The following is an 18,488-nucleotide window of genomic DNA, read 5'->3' on the forward strand; positions in this document are numbered from 1 at the left end:
GTTTTTCTCCTTTTTGATCAACTGATCATCGTTGGATCTGATGAATGAAAACTACAACTGCAGCAACAACAGCCTGACTGACCGACAGACAGAGAGAGAGAGAGAGAGAGAGAGAGAGAGAGAGAGCGAGCGAGCGAGCGAGCAAGCACACCTCGACCCGGGACTACACACAAACACACACTCTCTCACACGCACACACACAGTAAGTTTCTAATGTGTGATGATTGAAACTTTTCTTTGATGCATTGTTAAGTGTCACTTTGCCTCATTCACTCCCGCGCGTGGAGAAATACCTGCAGCGCCTGTCAGATAATCTCCAACTTGTTTGACTTGCACCGTGACATGTTATTATGGGATTAATGGAGATGATCCAGTGACATTGACTATTATTATTATTGTTTTTTCTTCCCCCCCCAGCACCCACCACCCCCTCCTCCCTTCCCGGACACCCCCTCGGTCCATTCTCCGGCGGTCCCACGTCATTTTCCCTCCTCCCTCGCCGAGCGAGGTTTCAGGAGGGATTAGACCCAGCGAGGAGCGTTTCTCTGTCCAATATTAAACCGCTGTGAACATGTCGGGCAGCGAGGATGACAGGGAGGACTTCGGAGCCGCGGACGAGCCCTCACTTCCCCACGGTAAGCCCGCCTCGCTTCTCCCCCCCCCCCCTCCCCGACACGAAGGTCCATCTCCCCGCGACTTGAGCTCGCCCTCCCCGAGAAGCTAGCTTTAGCCGGAGCTAGCCCGGAGGAGGAGGAGGAGGGGCCGGGCCGTCCGTCCGTCCGTCCGTCACTCGCCATGACAGATTAGTTAGCTAACTTGGCTAACAAGTGTTTACTGTCATTTTGAACCCTTGTTTTGTTACGCGCAGCCTCACGCGCCGTGGGGTCGAGCGAACTGTCAAAGTTTCCAAGACAAGTTTGAACCTTGTGCTGTTCTGTGTATGTGTGTGTGCGTGTGTGCGCGTAAGTGCGTGCGGGCGTGCGCGTAAGTGCGTGCGGGCGTGCGTGCGTGAACATCTGCCAGTGCTAGTGCCAGTGCGCGCGCCCCCTCCTCGCTTCTCCCTGTGGCCTGCAGCAGCGCTCCTGTCTCCCCCCCTCTCTCCCTTCTCTCCCTCTTCTCCTCCTCCTCCTCCTACTAATGACAGCACATGTCATTGACAGCAGATGAAGACGAGCCGGCCGGTGTCATGTCTGAAGTGGAGGAGGTGCCCAAGTCCAAGAAGAAGAAGAAAGCCAAGAAGAGCAGCAGAGAGAGCAGGAGCAGTAAGAGGCAGAGGCCCGTCAGAGAGGTCAGTGTGCCCCCCCCCTGCAACACCTGCACTAGGGGTTCAAATGTGTTTCAGAGTCCATCTTAGAATAACAATAGGCCAATGTGGGACCCCTTGGTGGTCCGGGGACTCAACGATCCTGAAGATCCAGGATGAAATTCTGATATTCATGATTTTAGCACCAAATTCTGCGTTTGTACTCCTGCAGACTATCTGACTGTAACTTTCTAACATGTGTGCTCAAAGTTTTTTTCTGACTATGATGCCTCTTCGGAGCATTTTTGCAAAGAACAAGGTCAGCGTATTTTGAAATGATGTTGTCCACTAACCAGAGAGTCGGTGGTTCGATCCCCGGCTCCTCCAGCATTCTGAACTGTCCTCATATGAATATGGCTTGATAGAAAAAGTGCTGTATGAATGTGTGTGTGAATCGGACTTGTACTGTAAAGTATTTTTGACTGGTCGTTACAACTAAGGCTTTATAAATTCCGTCCATTTTACCAGTGTGGCAACCAGAAACACTCTCTGTGTACATTTGGAGATTTCAATATTGTTTGAAGACAGACTTGAAAATGTGAACCTCTCTTCAAGGCTGTGGCTCCATCACCCTGTTCATACCTGGTATCACCATCCGCCCTGAGGGATCCAATCACAGGCGGTCAGCGCTGAGTACATGGGAACGCCCCCCCAATGCGTCCTGAGATAACTCAGATCATATTCTGAGGTGGTCTGGGATGCATGCGGCCACATTCTTTTCGCTGTGTGAATTCCAAATACGTCCTGGGTCACATATGCAGGACGGTCTGCTCAGCTCACATCTCTGACACAGTACTATTTCACAATTAGAGCGGGGTAGTGAGATGTGGTCACAAGTCACAGGAGACACGTTCAGGACGCATTTTAATACATGTACCCGGTTTGAACGGGGCCAGATTGTCAGATAAAACTATGTAGTGTCAAACCCGCCACACACTGGGGGACAATAACAGCAGGCTAAGTGAAATGTTGCAGATATTGATTTACTTCCTGCCTAATAGTGCAAACCAAAACAAGTACAGGGAGTCCTGAAATAAGAGCTTTGAGCACATTCCCTAGAAAACAACTGCAAATGATTGTCTTGATTATATGGTGAATAATTTTGGCCATAAATTGTCTGTAGATCTGTAAATGATGGCCGCCGTCACACCCGGAACTTGTGGTGTCAAATTACTTGTTTTGACTGACCAACAGCGAAAAACCCAAATATATTCAATCTACTTACAGAAAAACACAGAAAAACAGTATCTTGCTTGAAGAAAAGTAATTTTTTTTTTTGAATATCTTTCTGTGAGAAAAAAAATCTATGTAATAACTGACGTGTGTCAGGTCTACCTGAAATGAGAATGAATCATCCACTGACCACAACAGCTGTGTGACTATTTATGCAGACCTCAGCCAAGCGGGGGGGTCTATTACTTGATTAGACTGAAATAAAAAAGCATGTAAATTTAATGTGTAATTTTGTAATAAGTTCTCGTTTATTTGATCCATAAAGTGCACCGCTGCCTGCAGGTAATTAGCAGTCACTCTTTTTCAGACTTCATTCTTTGTCTTGTAGGAGTTACCAGTCAGCTCCCCTGAGCACCTGATCGGAGTAGAAGCGGTGGAGAGAGATGCAGACGAGGGAGGTGTGCGGTCAGAGAGTGAAGGAAGCGATTATGCCCCCGGCAGGAAAAAGAAGAAACGCCTCAGCTCGGCCAAAGAAAAGAAAAAGGGAGGTGGGGCCGGAGAGAAAGGAGGCTCGTCCAGTTCAAAGAGCAAACGCAAGGACCCCGAACCAGAAGACGACGACGACGACGATGATGATTGCCAGGTGAAGATTAATTCATACTGGGCTGATAAGTGGATGGCCTCTTCCTTCAGGGCGAACATGTCAAACTAACCTCCCCTGATTGTTCTTTTCAACCTCTCTCCTGCCTCAGCCCAAAAGCTCCTCCCAGCTTCTGGAAGCCTGGGGCATGAAAGACATTGACCACGTCTTTACTCAGGAAGACTACAGCTCCCTCACCAACTACAAGGCCTTCAGTCAGTTTGTTAGGTAAGAAAACCCCTTCTTTATTAGTACATCCATATATATTAATATCATTATCTGTCTGGTCATTAAGGATCTATGAAAGTATAAAAATAAATAATGATATACATTGTCCCTTAGGCCGTTAATTGCAGGTAAGAACCCCAAAATTGCTGTGTCAAAGATGATGACTCTGATGATGGCTAAGTGGAGAGAATTCAGCACCAACAACCCACTGAAGGTATTGAAATTCTGAATCAGCTCACAAATCTGCCTCATAATGAATGAAATCTGTTGTTGTTGTACGTCCTCTCCTGCGTTTGACGGTCGAGAGCCGGGTTTCCTGATTTTGTGCTGTGTCCCCCTGTAGGGTTGTGCCACTGCCAATGCAGCTCTGGCAGCTGCCAACGTGGCTGCAGCTGTGGAGAACATGGTGGTGGCAGGGACAGATGGAGGGGCAGAGACAGGTGCCGCCCCTTCACCCAAACCCACGCCAACTCCTGTTGCTGCACCGACACCCCCTGCACCCCCAGCACCTCCTCTCCGCAAGGCCAAGACCAAAGAGGGCAAAGGTAAAAACGGATAAATGAATAACACGTTTTTTATGTAATTATGCATGAATAAAGTAAAGTCAATTTGTTTTTGCCTTTTTTGACATGAAAATCTGCAACTTAAACATTTATCTTGGGTCTCTACCTAAATATTCTCGTATAAACTTTGTTCTCTCAGGTCCCAATGCTCGCAGGAAGTCGAAACCTACGCCTAAGCCTCCACCGAAACCCAAACCTAAAAAAGTGGCTCCACTCAAGATCAAACTTGGGGGCCTCAACAGCAAGAGGAAGCGCTCCTCAGTGAGATTCTTTTCTTATATTTCAAGTGATCTACTTATTTAATCACCAGAATCAGAATACTAATACTCGTACTCAAAAGTAACAAGGTATTTCTCTCGATGTCCTCTATCAGAGTGATGAGGATGAACCAGATGTTGAAAGCGACTTTGACGACGGGAGTTTCTCAGTGTCTGATGGCTCCAATCGCAGCAACCGCCCTAAGAAGAAGCCCAAGAGCGCGAAGAAAAAGAAGAAAGGTTGGCATGAAAATATCACAGAGTTAATAAGCCTGCTCTGGAGGTTTTGCTTTGTCAGATGAAGGCTACTGCTGCTCTGATCATCTACCTCCACGCACCTCACTTTCTTCTGCCTCTTTTCTGTAAACGTCCTTTCTCAGTGGAGACGGAAGACGGCGATGGCTACGAGACAGACCACCAGGACTACTGCGAAGTGTGCCAGCAGGGAGGAGAGATCATTCTGTGTGACACCTGCCCGAGAGCCTATCACATGGTCTGTCTGGACCCCGACATGGAGAAAGCACCTGAGGGCAAGTGGAGCTGCCCACACTGTGTGAGTACTGTAATCTCACCCCTCAGCGCCGTGCACAGAAGGCCACGAGGTTGTACGTTAGATAAGACTGGGCCCCGATTCCTGGAGTATGAACCAGCTGGGCAGAAATGACACCTGTCATTAAAACACTGTTGTGTGGAAGTGTATGAATTCACGCAAAGTTGCACTGACGCTGCCAACTGGTTGGAAATTGCATTTTTGCTGCAGGATTTTGACACATTTTTTTTGTGCCTTCTCTTTTTCTCTTTGTCCTCTGGTGCCCCCCCCCCCCCCCCCCCACCCCACCCCCTTTGCTCATGTTTCCCATCTATCCTCTCCTGCTCCCCACCACATGCCTTATCCTCCCCCCATCCTCCATTTCCTCTTCTTGTTCCTCCCCTCCCTCCCTCTGCAATGGCTCCACATGCACACGCACACATTGCACACACACCCCTCCAACCTTGGCTCTCCCCCCACTCCCCTCCCCTTTTTCCTTTCACTCCGTTCCGCATACCTTCCCTGCCTGTCTGCCCCCCGCCCCCCCCCCTTCTTCTCGGACACACTCACGCGCACACATGCACACTCACACACATATCCACTTCCCTCTGTCTGTAATTCTGCCACCAGGAGAAGGAGGGCATCCAGTGGGAGGCCAGAGATGAGCTCTCCGAGGCTGAAGGGGAGGAAGAGGAAGACAGGAGGGATGAAGGGGTGGAGGAGGAAGATGACCACCACATTGAGTTCTGCCGGGTGTGCAAGGACGGAGGGGAGCTACTTTGTTGTGACACCTGCCCCTCCTCCTATCACATCCACTGCCTCAACCCTCCCCTCCCCGAAATCCCCAACGGAGAGTGGATCTGCCCCCGCTGCAAGGTGAGTGTGTTTGAGTCTGTGAGTGCATGTGCTCACGTGGGCGTGCGCAGTTTCCATCTTGTGCAGATTTTTACTGGAGATGAAGAGCTTCTCTTCTTCTTGTGTATATATATGTATTTTAGACAAGTTACATCAGTCATCATTTAGCTGATTTCTCAGGTCAAATCTCATCATTCATATACTAATTTCTTATTAGTGATAAATCATTTTTTCATTGATAAGCATCTATTCCTTAATTTCCCCCTCCTCCCTCATTTCCTAACAGTGTCTACCAATGAAGGGAAAAGTCCAGAAGGTTTTGATTTGGAAATGGGGGGAGCCACCAGCCCCCATACCTGTCTCCCGGCCTGTCGACCTGCCTGCTGATGCTCCTGATCCCCCTCCGCTGGTGGGACGCAGAGAGAGGGAGTTCTATGTCAAATGGTGCAATTTGTCCTACTGGCACTGCTCTTGGGTGCAGGAGCTACAGGTACACACGCTCTGTGAAACTGAATCCACCTGTAGTTGTGAATGTGCTTTTTAGGCTCTTTGGTGTGGGATGTGTTTCTGTTCCCTCTCCTCACATTTGTAACACACAAACATAGTCTTGTCTCAGATGTCTCCTTTTAACCCCCTGTCACTCTTTCCTAGTTGGAACTGAACTGCCAGGTGATGTTCCGTAACTACCAGAGGAAGACTGACATGGACGAGCCGCCGCCTGTGGACTTTGGAGGCGAGGGCGTTGAGGTCAAGAGCACCAAGAGGAAACACAAAGATCCTCTCTTTGTTCACATGGAAGAGGAGTTTTACCGTTATGGAGTCAAGATGGAGTGGTTGATGATCCACCGCATCCTCAACCACAGGTAGGAAACATAATCTCATTAGAAATATGCAGTTTATCCATAAAAAGAAATGTGTTTATTATAAATGTTTATAACTAAAAGAATTTGGATTTTTGCCTTAAAATAGCTGTTTTAATAGATTAATATTCATGAGGTCTTGATGTGTATTTTTATAGTTAATAGCTCATATAACTCATTAAAAGAGAAAACTGAAATTGACAATATAATGGGGTTTCAATTAAATCTAATTTCACCCTATCAGAAAGCAAACCCAGTAACTCCCTCTTTTTTCGTGTTAGTGTTGATAAAAAGAGCAACGTACATTACCTGATTAAATGGAGAGATCTGGCCTATGACCAGTCCACCTGGGAGAGCGAGGAAATGGACATTCCGGAGTTTGACACCTACAAACAGACATACTGGAATCACAGGTATGCTGAGACTTAACAAAGTGTCACACAGTGGTTTTCAAAGTGTGTTTTTCCTCTTAACTGCCATTTTTGTCCTTAAAGAGAGTTGTTGGTGGGTGAAGAGGCCAGACCTGGCAAGAAGCTGAAGAAGCTGGTAAAAGTCAAGAAGGCAGAGCGGCCGCCGGCTAATCCAGTCATAGATGTAAGTAGTATTAAACTTGGAACCAAAAAAAATACTTTATTTGTTCCAAACACAACCATGGTCACTGTTGAACTGCTCTTGCCATATTTAGTTTAAATTATTGATTAGAAAATAAAGGTTTGCTGTCAGGTGTATTTCCCTGTCAGAATGAAAAGTAACATGAGTCACAGCAGATGTGGAATTGATATTCCTCCGGGTTTATTTCATGCAGCCCACCATCAAGTTTGATCGTCAGCCTGACTACCTGGAAAGCACAGGAGGCACGCTGCATCCTTACCAGCTGGAGGGGCTGAACTGGCTGAGGTTTTCATGGGCTCAGGCCACCGACACCATCCTGGCCGATGAGATGGGTTTAGGCAAGACTGTACAGACGGCGGTCTTTCTCTACTCATTGTACAAAGAGGTAAGGAGCTGTGAATGTTGTGCAAGGGTTGTCACCATTTTTGCTTTTAATTTGAATGATTGACCCCCATTCTATGTATGCTAACAAAATAAACGCATGTTTCTGCATGTTTTTGTCCAGTCTGCCCTCCCCTGGCGTTAAGTGTAAGTCGGTGGGTTTCAGACATGTGACACACAGTAACTCTGCCCAATAAAGGGGATGAGTTCAAAGTAAGGAACTCTATCCTAAAGGCAGGGCAAGACAAATATGTCTGTTTATTTTACATGTCTTGTTTGTTATCTATAACATATTACACAGTTAATGTTGATCCCACCTGTCTTCCGCTGGTACAGGGTCACTCCAAAGGCCCGTTTCTGGTCAGCGCTCCCCTGTCGACCATCATTAACTGGGAGAGAGAGTTTGAGATGTGGGCCCCTGACATGTACGTGGTGACCTACGTAGGTGACAAGGACAGCAGAGCCGTCATCAGGGAGAATGAGTTCTCGTTTGAAGGAAATGCCATCCGGGGTGGAAAAAAGGCCTCTAGGATGAAGGTAAGAAAAAAAAAAGAAGGAGAAAGTGATGATACCAAATGAGCTTTATTACACTTAAATCCTGTGACTACTTCTTAATCTGTTCTGCAGCTTAACTAATGTCCAACTGTCCCTGTGCTTTACAGAAAGACTCAACAGTCAAGTTCCATGTTCTGCTGACATCCTATGAATTGATAACTATTGACCAGGCTGTACTGGGCTCCATTGAATGGGCCTGTCTGGTTGTAGATGAAGCACACAGACTCAAGAACAACCAGTCCAAGGTAAGAAAAAACACAGCTTTACATATGTGGTTGTTTTTTGAAATTACTTTGTGTGTCCACAAGTTTCAGTTGCATGTAAAAACCATGCCTCCGCATATGATACGCATATGATAAGTGCACAGGACAGTGTCACGAGTGCAAACCCATACTCCCTGCAAAACACAGGGCTGAGAAGAGCTGCATACCATTTTGCAAATTATTATATCAACTGTTATATATTGTTTTATCTTTTTTATTTTCACTATTAAAAATTCAACATGATTTTCCTCTGCCTTTCTTCTTCGTCTGTCACTAGTTCTTCCGAATCTTGAACAACTACCCGCTGCAACACAAGCTGCTGCTGACCGGCACTCCTCTACAGAACAACCTGGAGGAGCTCTTCCACTTGCTGAACTTCCTGACCCCAATGAGATTCAAGTCAGTGTGTTGCCACAGCACATGTGGCTTTTGTTGCACACACAAAGTTGATGACCACACTGACTCGCGCTCTGTGTTTATTTATGTTTTCTTTTCTTTTTCTCTGCAGCAACCTGGAGGGGTTTCTTGAGGAGTTTGCGGACATCGCCAAAGAGGACCAGATCAAGAAGCTGCATGACATGCTGGGACCACACATGCTCAGGAGGCTGAAGGCTGATGTTTTCAAACACATGCCCTCCAAGACTGAGCTCATTGTGAGAGTGGAGCTGAGCCCCATGCAGAAGTATGTGATATGTGACCTACATGTCATAGACTCAAGATTTGCCTTTTTAGATTGTTATTTTAGGATAATGTGGTTGATAAAGTCGGAATTCTCCCCATGTGCACAGTATAGTTTCCTTTTTCTGATCCATTTCTTCTTCTTCTTGTAACCCAGGAAATATTACAAGTTCATCCTAACACGTAACTTTGAGGCCCTGAACACTCGTGGAGGAGGAAACCAGGTCTCGTTGCTCAATGTGGTGATGGACCTCAAAAAGTGCTGCAATCACCCCTACCTCTTCCCTGCTGCTGCCATGGTATGATTCATGACTTTCAAACAGTTCCGGTACTGGGTGCATGTTGTGTGGTAGCACTTATTAATGCCTTTGTATTGAAACTTTTTATGTGCAGTCAGTTTGATTGGCTTGTCCCTCTGACCGCAGGAGGCAGCAAAACTTCCAAATGGCATGTATGAGGGCGCTGCTCTGACTAAGGCTTCAGGAAAACTGATGCTGCTCATGAAGATGATGAGGAAGCTGAAGAATGGAGGCCACAGAGTTCTGGTCTTCTCTCAGATGACTAAAATGCTGGACCTGCTGGAGGATTTCTTGGAGAATGAAGGTTACAAATATGAGAGAATTGATGGAGGAGTCACTGGCAGCATGAGACAGGAGGCCATTGATCGTTTTAACGGTGAGACATGCACATAGACTGTCTGTGTTGGCTGTAAACAGCAGCTATGGTATCCTGTCAGGGTTGTAGTTGTCTTTCTCACTGTTATTTATTTTTCTGATCTTCATCCCAACAGCTCCCGGGGCTCCTCAGTTTGCTTTCCTCCTCTCCACCAGAGCTGGTGGTTTGGGCATTAATCTCGCCTCTGCTGACACTGTCGTCATTTACGACTCTGACTGGAACCCCCACAATGACATCCAGGTATGGAGGCCTTAACTACAACCTTGTATCCATGTCATGTTTATTTATTTGGACATTAGTTAAATATACTGTTTGTTTCTTAAAGGCGTTCAGCAGAGCTCACCGAATTGGCCAGAACAGGAAGGTGATGATTTATCGCTTTGTCACCAAAGCCTCTGTGGAGGAGAGGATAACACAGGTCGGTGAAAATACACACTACAAGAAATTAAACATGCCTCTTAAAACTATGTCAAAATTCTTTTAAAACCTGCTCATCACTTTGTCTTCCACTGACTTTCCTTCCACCAGGTGGCGAAGAAGAAGATGATGCTCACCCACTTGGTGGTGCGGCCTGGTCTTGGCTCTAAGACAGGCTCCATGTCCAAGCAGGAGCTCGATGATATCCTCAAGTTTGGAACTGAAGAGTTGTTTAAAGGTGAATTCGGAGAAGGTGAGTCGACTTAAACCCACATACATGTTGAGTGACAGTTGAATTTAACTGTTTATTTCATATTTAACCTAAATAGAATAGGTTTAGCTTATTTTGCAATTTCTGTGTCACCTCTCAAGGATTAAAATGTTTTTTTATCTGTGAGGGCCATAATAAAACTAGTGGCCAACTTTGCACAGTAAACCTGGAGTCTGAATTAGAACGATCCACTTCAGTCTGATCGGACAGACGTTACAGGAAGTGAATTAGGTTTTTGCCTCCCTCCTTTTTTATTTGACTCGTCCTCTTCTTCTTTCAGGGGACAACAAAGAGGATGACAGCAGTGTGATCCACTACGATGACCGCGCGATTGACCGCCTGCTAGACAGGGACCGGGACGCCACGGATGACACTGAGCTTCAGAGCATGAACGAATACCTCAGCTCCTTTAAAGTGGCCCAGTACGTGGTCAAAGATGAAGAAGATGAGGTATTTGGTAAAAAATGGTTACGTGAATATATATCTCACTATGATGTTAGATTTTGATCAGGCTCTGTAGTAGTCTCTCTAAAATTGTAGGTCCTATTTACAGCATTTTCGTCCTAAATACAGACACCAAGGTTAGACCTTGATCTAACATTATTCTTCAGACATATTTTTTCCTATTTTTACCAGCATAAAATGTCTATAATTGTTAAAAAATCTAAATCTGCAGACTTACTTATGATTCCTAGTATTTTCCACATGATTGAGTTTTTTCTTGCTTTGAGGAGGAGGAGGTGGAAAGGGAGGTGATCAAGCAGGAGGAAAGTGTTGATCCTGACTACTGGGAGAAACTGCTTCGACACCACTACGAGCAACAGCAAGAAGATCTCGCCCGAAATTTAGGCAAAGGCAAAAGAACTCGAAAGCCAGTCAACTACAATGACGGCTCCCAGGAGGACCGAGGTATAAGACAGGGTACAGAAAAACATATAATGCAACCTCTTTGTGTGTGTGTGTGTGTGTGTGTGTGTGTGTGTGTGTGTGTGTGTGTGTGTGTGTGTGTGTGTGTGTGTGTGTGTGTGTGTGTGTGTGTGTGTGTGTGTGTGTGTGTGTGTGTGTGTGTGTGTGTGTGTGTGTGTGTGTGTGTGTGTGTGGTGTGTTGGTGTAATATTGTAGGAGATGCAGGGAGTGCATAGCCTGAAGTTTGTGTTATGACTTTAGATTGAGTATAGTAACATTTTACTAGTTATTTGAAATGCAGATTTCCTTTCTTAGATTAAATATTTGATTTATTTGCTGAATAAAGCACAGGGTTATAACAAACATCAACAATCGAACTGTCTATGACCACGATAGCCACAAAGAGAATATTTATTTTGAAAATTGTCTACTGACTTTAATGACGAAGACAAACTAGCAGTGAAGAATTGCTCCTGCTTTTTTGGTGTATTTAGCTGTTCAGTCAGTGTAGAGTCAGCTCATCAGCTGGGTTTTAAAACATCATTACACGGTGCGTCAAAATATCCAGTTTATTTTTCTTAATGTAAGAGTTAATCAAGGACAAAATATTCCTGTTTAAGTAATTAGTAAAAATGTGGCTTTGATAAAGTAGCTCCCCCTCTTAATTGAAAGCAGACCCATGTGTAGTTCAGACGTACTTTAACTAGTATTAGATTTGATATAAAATTAAGTCCAGGCAGTACAAAGTTTTGTCCTTTTATTTGCTCCCTCCTTCATATTTCTCCTTGTGCTTTTTTTCAGACTGGCAGGAGGATCAGTCGGACAACCAGTCTGATTACTCGGTGGCCTCAGAAGAAGGTGACGAGGACTTTGATGAACGGACAGAAGGTAAGATTAACTGTTTTACTGTGTGGGTGTGTTTTGTTTGTGTTTGTTTGTGTGTGTGTTTGTGTGTGTTTTGATGGTAGAATGGGTCATGTCACTGCTCTTAACTTTGTGAAGACAGATATTTTAGTCATCGTGTTGTTTTTTCAAGTTTAAGAATTGATCCCAACAACTTACAGTAAAGGTACAGTAATACTTCCTGATTCTAACGAATCTCTACTCTCCCAGCCCTGGTTGTCTCATTCACTAACGTCCTTCAAACCGTCCCTGCAGCTGTTTATTCAGATTCAGACGACAGCTACGATATCCTCATTGACAACATCTACAACTCAAGTAACGGCCCTTGTAGCTGCGTCATCTGCACTCTACGTAGAGGGGCACGAAAAGACAGAAAGAAAAAGAAAAAGGAAGAAAAGAGGAGGAAAAAAAACAAAGACACAGGGAAAGAAATGTAAAATCAACGGTTTCTCAACCAGCTGAACTGTACCTGCAATTCAAAAGGATTGTGTTCATATTAACTGTTAATTAAGTTGAAATGGATGTTATAATGTTTGTGTTAAAAAAAAAGGTTGTTCATTAATGTTTATATTTAAGATCAGTTGTTAATAATTTTCCATTTCATTTGTAAGTATAACGAGATGTACATGCTCTGTTGGGATTTTGTACTTTTGTTTAATTTAATTTGGCTCTGTTCATTCAGTTTTATTAAATGAAGTAAATCACTGCTTTCAGTTATAACTGTTTGAAAGTGTTCATACTTAAAGAAGAAGGGTGTAATGCAGAGGTGTGGAGAGAGAGAGAGAGAGAGAGAGAGAGAGAGAGATTGTGAGGAGGGACAGCTTCAGCAGCAGCCGCAGCAGCTGAGTGAGTCGTGAGAAGCAGTAAGTGGAACATCCTCACAGACAAACTGGGACGTTAAGAGCACACATGACCATACATCGACCATTCAGTGCCATTGAAGTTTAATATGCCTCAGTGCGTTGTGTTGTTGGCTTGAATGTAGATTGAGTTTAAGATGAACTAACAGTGCTCATGTTGTTTCAGCTAACGCCCGCAGACCGAACCGTAAAGGGCTGAGGAACGACAGGGACAAACCTTTGCCGCCGCTGTTGGCCCGGGTCGGCGGGAACATTGAGGTGAGTTTTCTGACGTTCATCTCGTCTCCTTGTGTTCCTCTCATGTCCGGATAAGAAGTTACTAGAAACATGAGAAGGATGTTCTCCAAATGAAAAACCAGCCAGCAGGAAACTGACCTGAAGCAGAAAGTAGAGTGCATATCTCCGCCAAGGCCCGGCATTCCAATTTCACAAACGCATAGATGTTAGTTGACTAAATGTGCTGGATCGTTTTCATCGAGACCCATAAATTATTCCCTGGGCAAATGGTGAACATGTGGAAAAATACACCATCTCATAACAGTAAGTGAAAAAATCCACCCCCTGACCTGGATCCACAGTAAAATGTAAGGGATTCTCCCTCCAGCAGGTTTCATGGAAATGTGTTCAGCTGTTTTTGTGTAATCTTGCTTACAATCTAACAATCCAACCAACAAACAAGCCGACGGGTAAAAACAGAAGCACCTCGCTGACAATGAGAATTGACTGTTATTACTGTTAATATCGCTCCTTTGCTCCTGTGCCTCCGCCTAATGCTTGAAACATTGAATCTACTATTTACCTCTTCATTACCTGTCAGGTGTTGGGCTTCAATGCTCGGCAGAGGAAGGCTTTCCTGAATGCAGTGATGCGTTATGGGATGCCTCCTCAGGACGCTTTCACCAACCAGTGGCTGGTGCGGGACCTCAGAGGAAAATCGGAGAAAGAATTCAAGTGAGTTCAGTATTATTTTGATGTTGATATTTGGAAATTATCATTTTGTTGTGCTCAGCTAACAGTGTATACGTGGACATCCTTTCACCTTCTCCTTCGCACGTGTTCTCAGGGCTTACGTGTCCCTGTTCATGCGTCACCTTTGTGAGCCAGGAGCTGATGGAGCCGAGACTTTTGCAGATGGCGTCCCACGAGAGGGTCTGTCAAGGCAACACGTGCTTACTCGCATTGGTGTGATGTCCCTCATAAGGAAAAAGGTATGTTTTTACTGGGTAGAAACTAAGAGTAGGAATGATATCATCTTGATTTAGTGGTAAATTTAAATAATCCAGTTATATACTTTCAGTTTAAGGGATAAAATGACTGAGGTTGACTTACTGATAACAGGTTCAGGAGTTTGAGCATGTGAACGGTCAGTGGTCGATGCCCTGGATGGCGGAGCTGGAGGAGAACAAAAGGGCTGCGGCTCTGGCTGCCGGTGAAGACCCTAAGACTCCCTCTTCTGGGACCCCTGCAGACACACAGCCCAACACACCGGTCCCAGGTAGACACACACACCCGCACACACACACATATATACACCATTTGCCTCTCTATACTTGTGAGGACCCTCACTGACATAATGCAGTCCCTAACTCCCTGATCCTTTCTTTCAGTTTCATGTTGCATTGTTTAACACTAAAAGAGACATTTCCTTTACATATGAAAATGAAAGTGCAATTCTATTTCCTATTAGTCTTAACCTTTTGCCCCACATTTAGATTTAGAGCCTTAATCTAAGCTGTGACCTTGTAATAATGCTGATTGGTTTCTTTGTGTTGCATTGAAAGCTTCTTTTTTTACCTGATAGTTTTTGTTCAAGGCCAAACAGACATTTTCCCCAGTATCAGTTTATTCCCTGACGCCCTCTTGTGGCTCCATCCTTAAAAACATGAGACAACCAATAACTGGCCACCAGCCTTTATGTTTGACTTATTGAACCATTAAGCTTCGAAAAATCTTTCACATATGTTTCAACAGAGGATTTGTCTAAGTCAGAGGACAAGGAAGACATAAAGAAGGAGGGAGAAGACTCCAAAGGAGCCAAGAAGGCCGAGGATCCAGAGGTAGATTCTACTATTTGCCATTTTTGATTAAAGTAGTTACATTATTCAGAATCCGATTTTTCTAATTTGATCCTGACTACTTCTCCCACAGATTATTGAAATCCCAGATGAATCTGAAAAATCCCCAGAGGCTGAAAAGAAAGAAGGAGAGACGGACTCTGCTGCAGGGAAGGAGGAGAAAGAGAAGGAGACAGTAGATGGAGACGAAGTGAAAGAGAAGGAGGCTGAAGACACGAGCAAGGAGAAGGAAGAGAAGGACCAGACGTCTGACACGGGGGAGAAAGACACTCCTGCTGTGAAGGGTGAAGGTTCAGAGGGGAAGCCGGATTCAGAGGAGGACAAGTCTAAAGGTGAGAAAGACGATTATACTGTTTTTAAAATCTTCCAGTTTCCTTTCGCTGTGATTCTAACTGTGCTTTTCTCTTCTCAGCTGAGGACGGCAAAGACGAAAAGATGGACACCACTCCACCTTCAGAGGAGAAGAAAGGTACATACATAGAGTCCAATTCAACACACACACACACACTTATAAACTTTCTTAAATATAACTTAACTGTTTCCTCTGAGACTTCCTTCATGGGCCATGAATACATTTATGAGAAAAAGCAAATGTCTGAATGCAAATCCATTTTTTTTTCATCTATACTTAGATATCATCATTTATTTCCATGCACATTTCCATAATAGGGGCCGTGCTGACCTTTTTAAAGTTTGTTGCTGTCGTGTGTCTGTTGTTTTCTCACAGAGCAAAAAGAGGAGAAAGATGGCGTGAAAACAGACGAGACTGGCAAACTGCAGAATGGAGAGAGCACCAAAGAAGGAGGAACAGCTGCACCGGTGGTTAACGTCACCGAGGAGAAGAAGAAAGCCACCAAGCAGAGGTTCATGTTCAACATTGCTGACGGAGGATTCACAGGTGGACCAGCACACACACACACACATTGTTTTGTCTCTTTTCTTTCCTCTTTTTCACACACACACACACACACACACACACACACACACACACACACACACACACACACACACACACACACACACACACACACACACACACTGTTTTGTCTCTGTTCTTTCCTCTTTTTTTCTCTTTCAGTTCAGTTTTTTTACCTTCCTGTCGTCTTTTCCAGAGCTTCACTCTCTGTGGCAGAATGAAGAGCGAGCAGCCACCGTCACTAAGAAGACCTTTGAGATTTGGCACCGTCGCCATGACTACTGGTTGCTGGCCGGCATTATACAGTATCCTCTCAAACTCACAACTTCTTTGGACAGAAATATTTAGTTGAACTCTCACTGTTTACGTCAGCTTGGACTTGGCAAAACTATTATTGTGGCATTTTTCCAGATGAATTTGGTAAAAATGCCATTGGCACATTCATTTCTAATTAAAATAATCATTAGTTCCACCTTCATATGACATTGTTGTATTTTAGATGAATCTGTGAGTATGAAGCACACAAAGACCATGCAGTATACTATATAGCCCTCTCTTCCTCTTCTATGGTTTTCTCTAATGGGAGAGGGGTGTTAAAGTGTATTAATAATTATTTTCAATTAAACATATTCAAGACAGGTTGTGCAGTGACAGACATCAAAATGGAAATTTAAAGTTTAGTAGTGAATTAAACGTTTAGTAGTTTGTATAGCACACACCTTTACTCAGCTGAGTCTCTTAGGTGTAAATTTGTTTATACAAAATATTCAACATTTATTGTTCTTAAAACTTGCTTTAGGGAAAAAAGATTCATTAATATTCAGTGAAAAATAAGTTTGGAAGTGTACCCACACAGCATCTAGCATGTCTCCATTATTAATTGATAGTATGACCCACATGAAATTGCGTTGTCACACTTAACCCCCGGCGTCTCTCAGACACGGCTACGCTCGGTGGCAGGATGTGCAGAACGACGTGAGGTTCGCCATCCTCAACGAGCCGTTCAAAGGGGAGATGAGCCGAGGAAACTTCCTGGAGATCAAGAACAAGTTTCTGGCCCGCAGGTTCAAGGTGAACTGAGTTCCCGTTGATGAGAAGTTTCCCTGTGACTGTGTGTTTCTCTATGTGTGTGTCTCTAGCACGTCTCACTGGGCATTTATCTTTTCCTTTGCAGCTATTGGAGCAGGCACTGGTGATTGAGGAGCAGCTGCGCAGGGCAGCCTACCTGAACATGACGGAAGACCCGGCACATCCTTCAATGGCCCTCAACACTCGCTTCAGTGAGGTGGAGTGTCTCGCCGAGTCCCACCAGCACCTCAGCAAGGAGTCCATGTCTGGAAACAAACCTGCCAATGCAGTGCTGCATAAAGGTAAAACATACTGAATATATGGAAACGTATATAGGGTTTCTGATTACAGCTGCTAACGTAACCAACAACCACATCAGGATAGATAGAGAACAGCTTTAATGTTTGGACAACAACAGCTTTTCATTACCTCTTTACCAGTAAATTTGAAATCCAGACACTTAAAAAACAAACAAAAAACGTAACATTAATTATTTCCATGTTGTGTTTCCAGTTCTCAAACAGCTCGAGGAACTGTTGAGTGACATGAAGGCCGACGTCACGCGTCTCCCAGCGACCATCGCTAGGATACCCCCGGTAGCCGTGCGGCTGCAAATGTCAGAGAGGAACATCCTCAGCCGATTGGCCAGCCGAGGCCCTGACCTCACCGCCCAGAACCAGTCACAGACCTCACAGCAGATGCAGGTGCCGCGCTGACCAATCACCTCACATATGTCGCGCTCACTGACTTGACCGAGGCCCGTCGCCCTCACCTCACCGCCATGTAGCAGACGTCCTCCCCCTTAACAACCGTGTACAGCACAGTCAGGTTAGTCCTCCTCGCTCTGCACCCCCAACCCATCTCCGGACTCAGAAGAACATCAGCTGTGCTGCTGGACTTTGAATTTGAAAAGACTGGACCTGTAGATGCAGGACGGGAGTGAACGAACGAATCATCTCTCGTTCTGTGGCAGACTAGAAACTCGTTTTCTCCTCCACTGGGATTCAGATTGAACTCCTCTAACCTGAGGACTGTCGACAGTTGTGACTACTACAGGCAGCTCCACTGACCTGTCCTGTTCTGTCTTTACAGCAGGGTCAAACTTGTGTGTGTAACTACGTGTAACATTAAGCTGACAAAGGGTAGACGGGAGAAAAAGCAGCATGTTTGCAGCATACTGGTGCTTTGTAGTAACTTTTGGATTATTAAAGAAATCAAGGGATTTTATTGTGCTCATTCTCACCTGTAGAAAGTTGTGATATTTTAACTTTTTTTCAACTCTAATGTCCTCACCTATATGTGTGTGCGTGTGGAGACCGAAAGAGTGTGTGTGCGTGTGTGTATCTATAAATTGGGCATATTGATGTGCATCTCTACTGCAGAATGCCCCCACACTGAGAGACTGTTACTGTCGCTGTTACCTCTCCCTGAATCCTCGCCCTCCCTCCCAAACCTCCGCTCGCCCCTTCAGTTGACCCCGATTCGGGAGCGGCTCTCTGC

General features: G+C 44.9%; 1 protein-coding gene across 4 annotated transcripts; it reads left to right on the top strand.

Annotated features, from left to right (window-relative positions):
- Nucleotides 1–405: 405 nt before the first annotated feature.
- On the top strand, nt 406–17,863 carry chd4b (chromodomain helicase DNA binding protein 4b). 4 transcript variants are annotated; one of them, XM_034610996.1, is made up of 39 exons: nt 406–635; nt 1,161–1,288; nt 2,865–3,119; nt 3,229–3,344; nt 3,459–3,558; nt 3,688–3,889; nt 4,047–4,168; nt 4,281–4,404; nt 4,545–4,717; nt 5,324–5,569; nt 5,835–6,038; nt 6,200–6,411; nt 6,690–6,821; nt 6,903–7,002; nt 7,214–7,405; nt 7,738–7,938; nt 8,064–8,201; nt 8,497–8,618; nt 8,728–8,901; nt 9,055–9,196; nt 9,323–9,572; nt 9,688–9,812; nt 9,898–9,990; nt 10,101–10,242; nt 10,541–10,710; nt 10,992–11,181; nt 11,968–12,054; nt 13,096–13,187; nt 13,747–13,880; nt 13,993–14,137; nt 14,268–14,424; nt 14,901–14,986; nt 15,078–15,336; nt 15,417–15,473; nt 15,732–15,902; nt 16,117–16,225; nt 16,859–16,991; nt 17,095–17,290; nt 17,502–17,863. In XM_034610996.1, the coding sequence occupies exons 1-39, from the start codon at nt 572–574 to the stop codon at nt 17,702–17,704; spliced, it is 5,946 nt and encodes a 1,981-aa protein (XP_034466887.1). In that variant the 5' UTR covers nt 406–571; the 3' UTR covers nt 17,705–17,863. The 4 variants fall into 4 exon arrangements, with proteins under 4 accessions (XP_034466887.1, XP_034466889.1, XP_034466891.1 ...); XM_034610998.1 differs by having other exon boundaries at nt 10,992–11,169; XM_034611000.1 differs by having other exon boundaries at nt 1,164–1,288; nt 10,992–11,169.
- The last annotated feature ends 625 nt before the right edge of the window (nt 17,864–18,488 follow it).

Source organism: Hippoglossus hippoglossus, chromosome 16 (assembly GCF_009819705.1).
Source record: "Hippoglossus hippoglossus isolate fHipHip1 chromosome 16, fHipHip1.pri, whole genome shotgun sequence".
In the NCBI taxonomy this organism is placed as follows: Eukaryota; Metazoa; Chordata; class Actinopteri; order Pleuronectiformes; family Pleuronectidae; genus Hippoglossus; species Hippoglossus hippoglossus.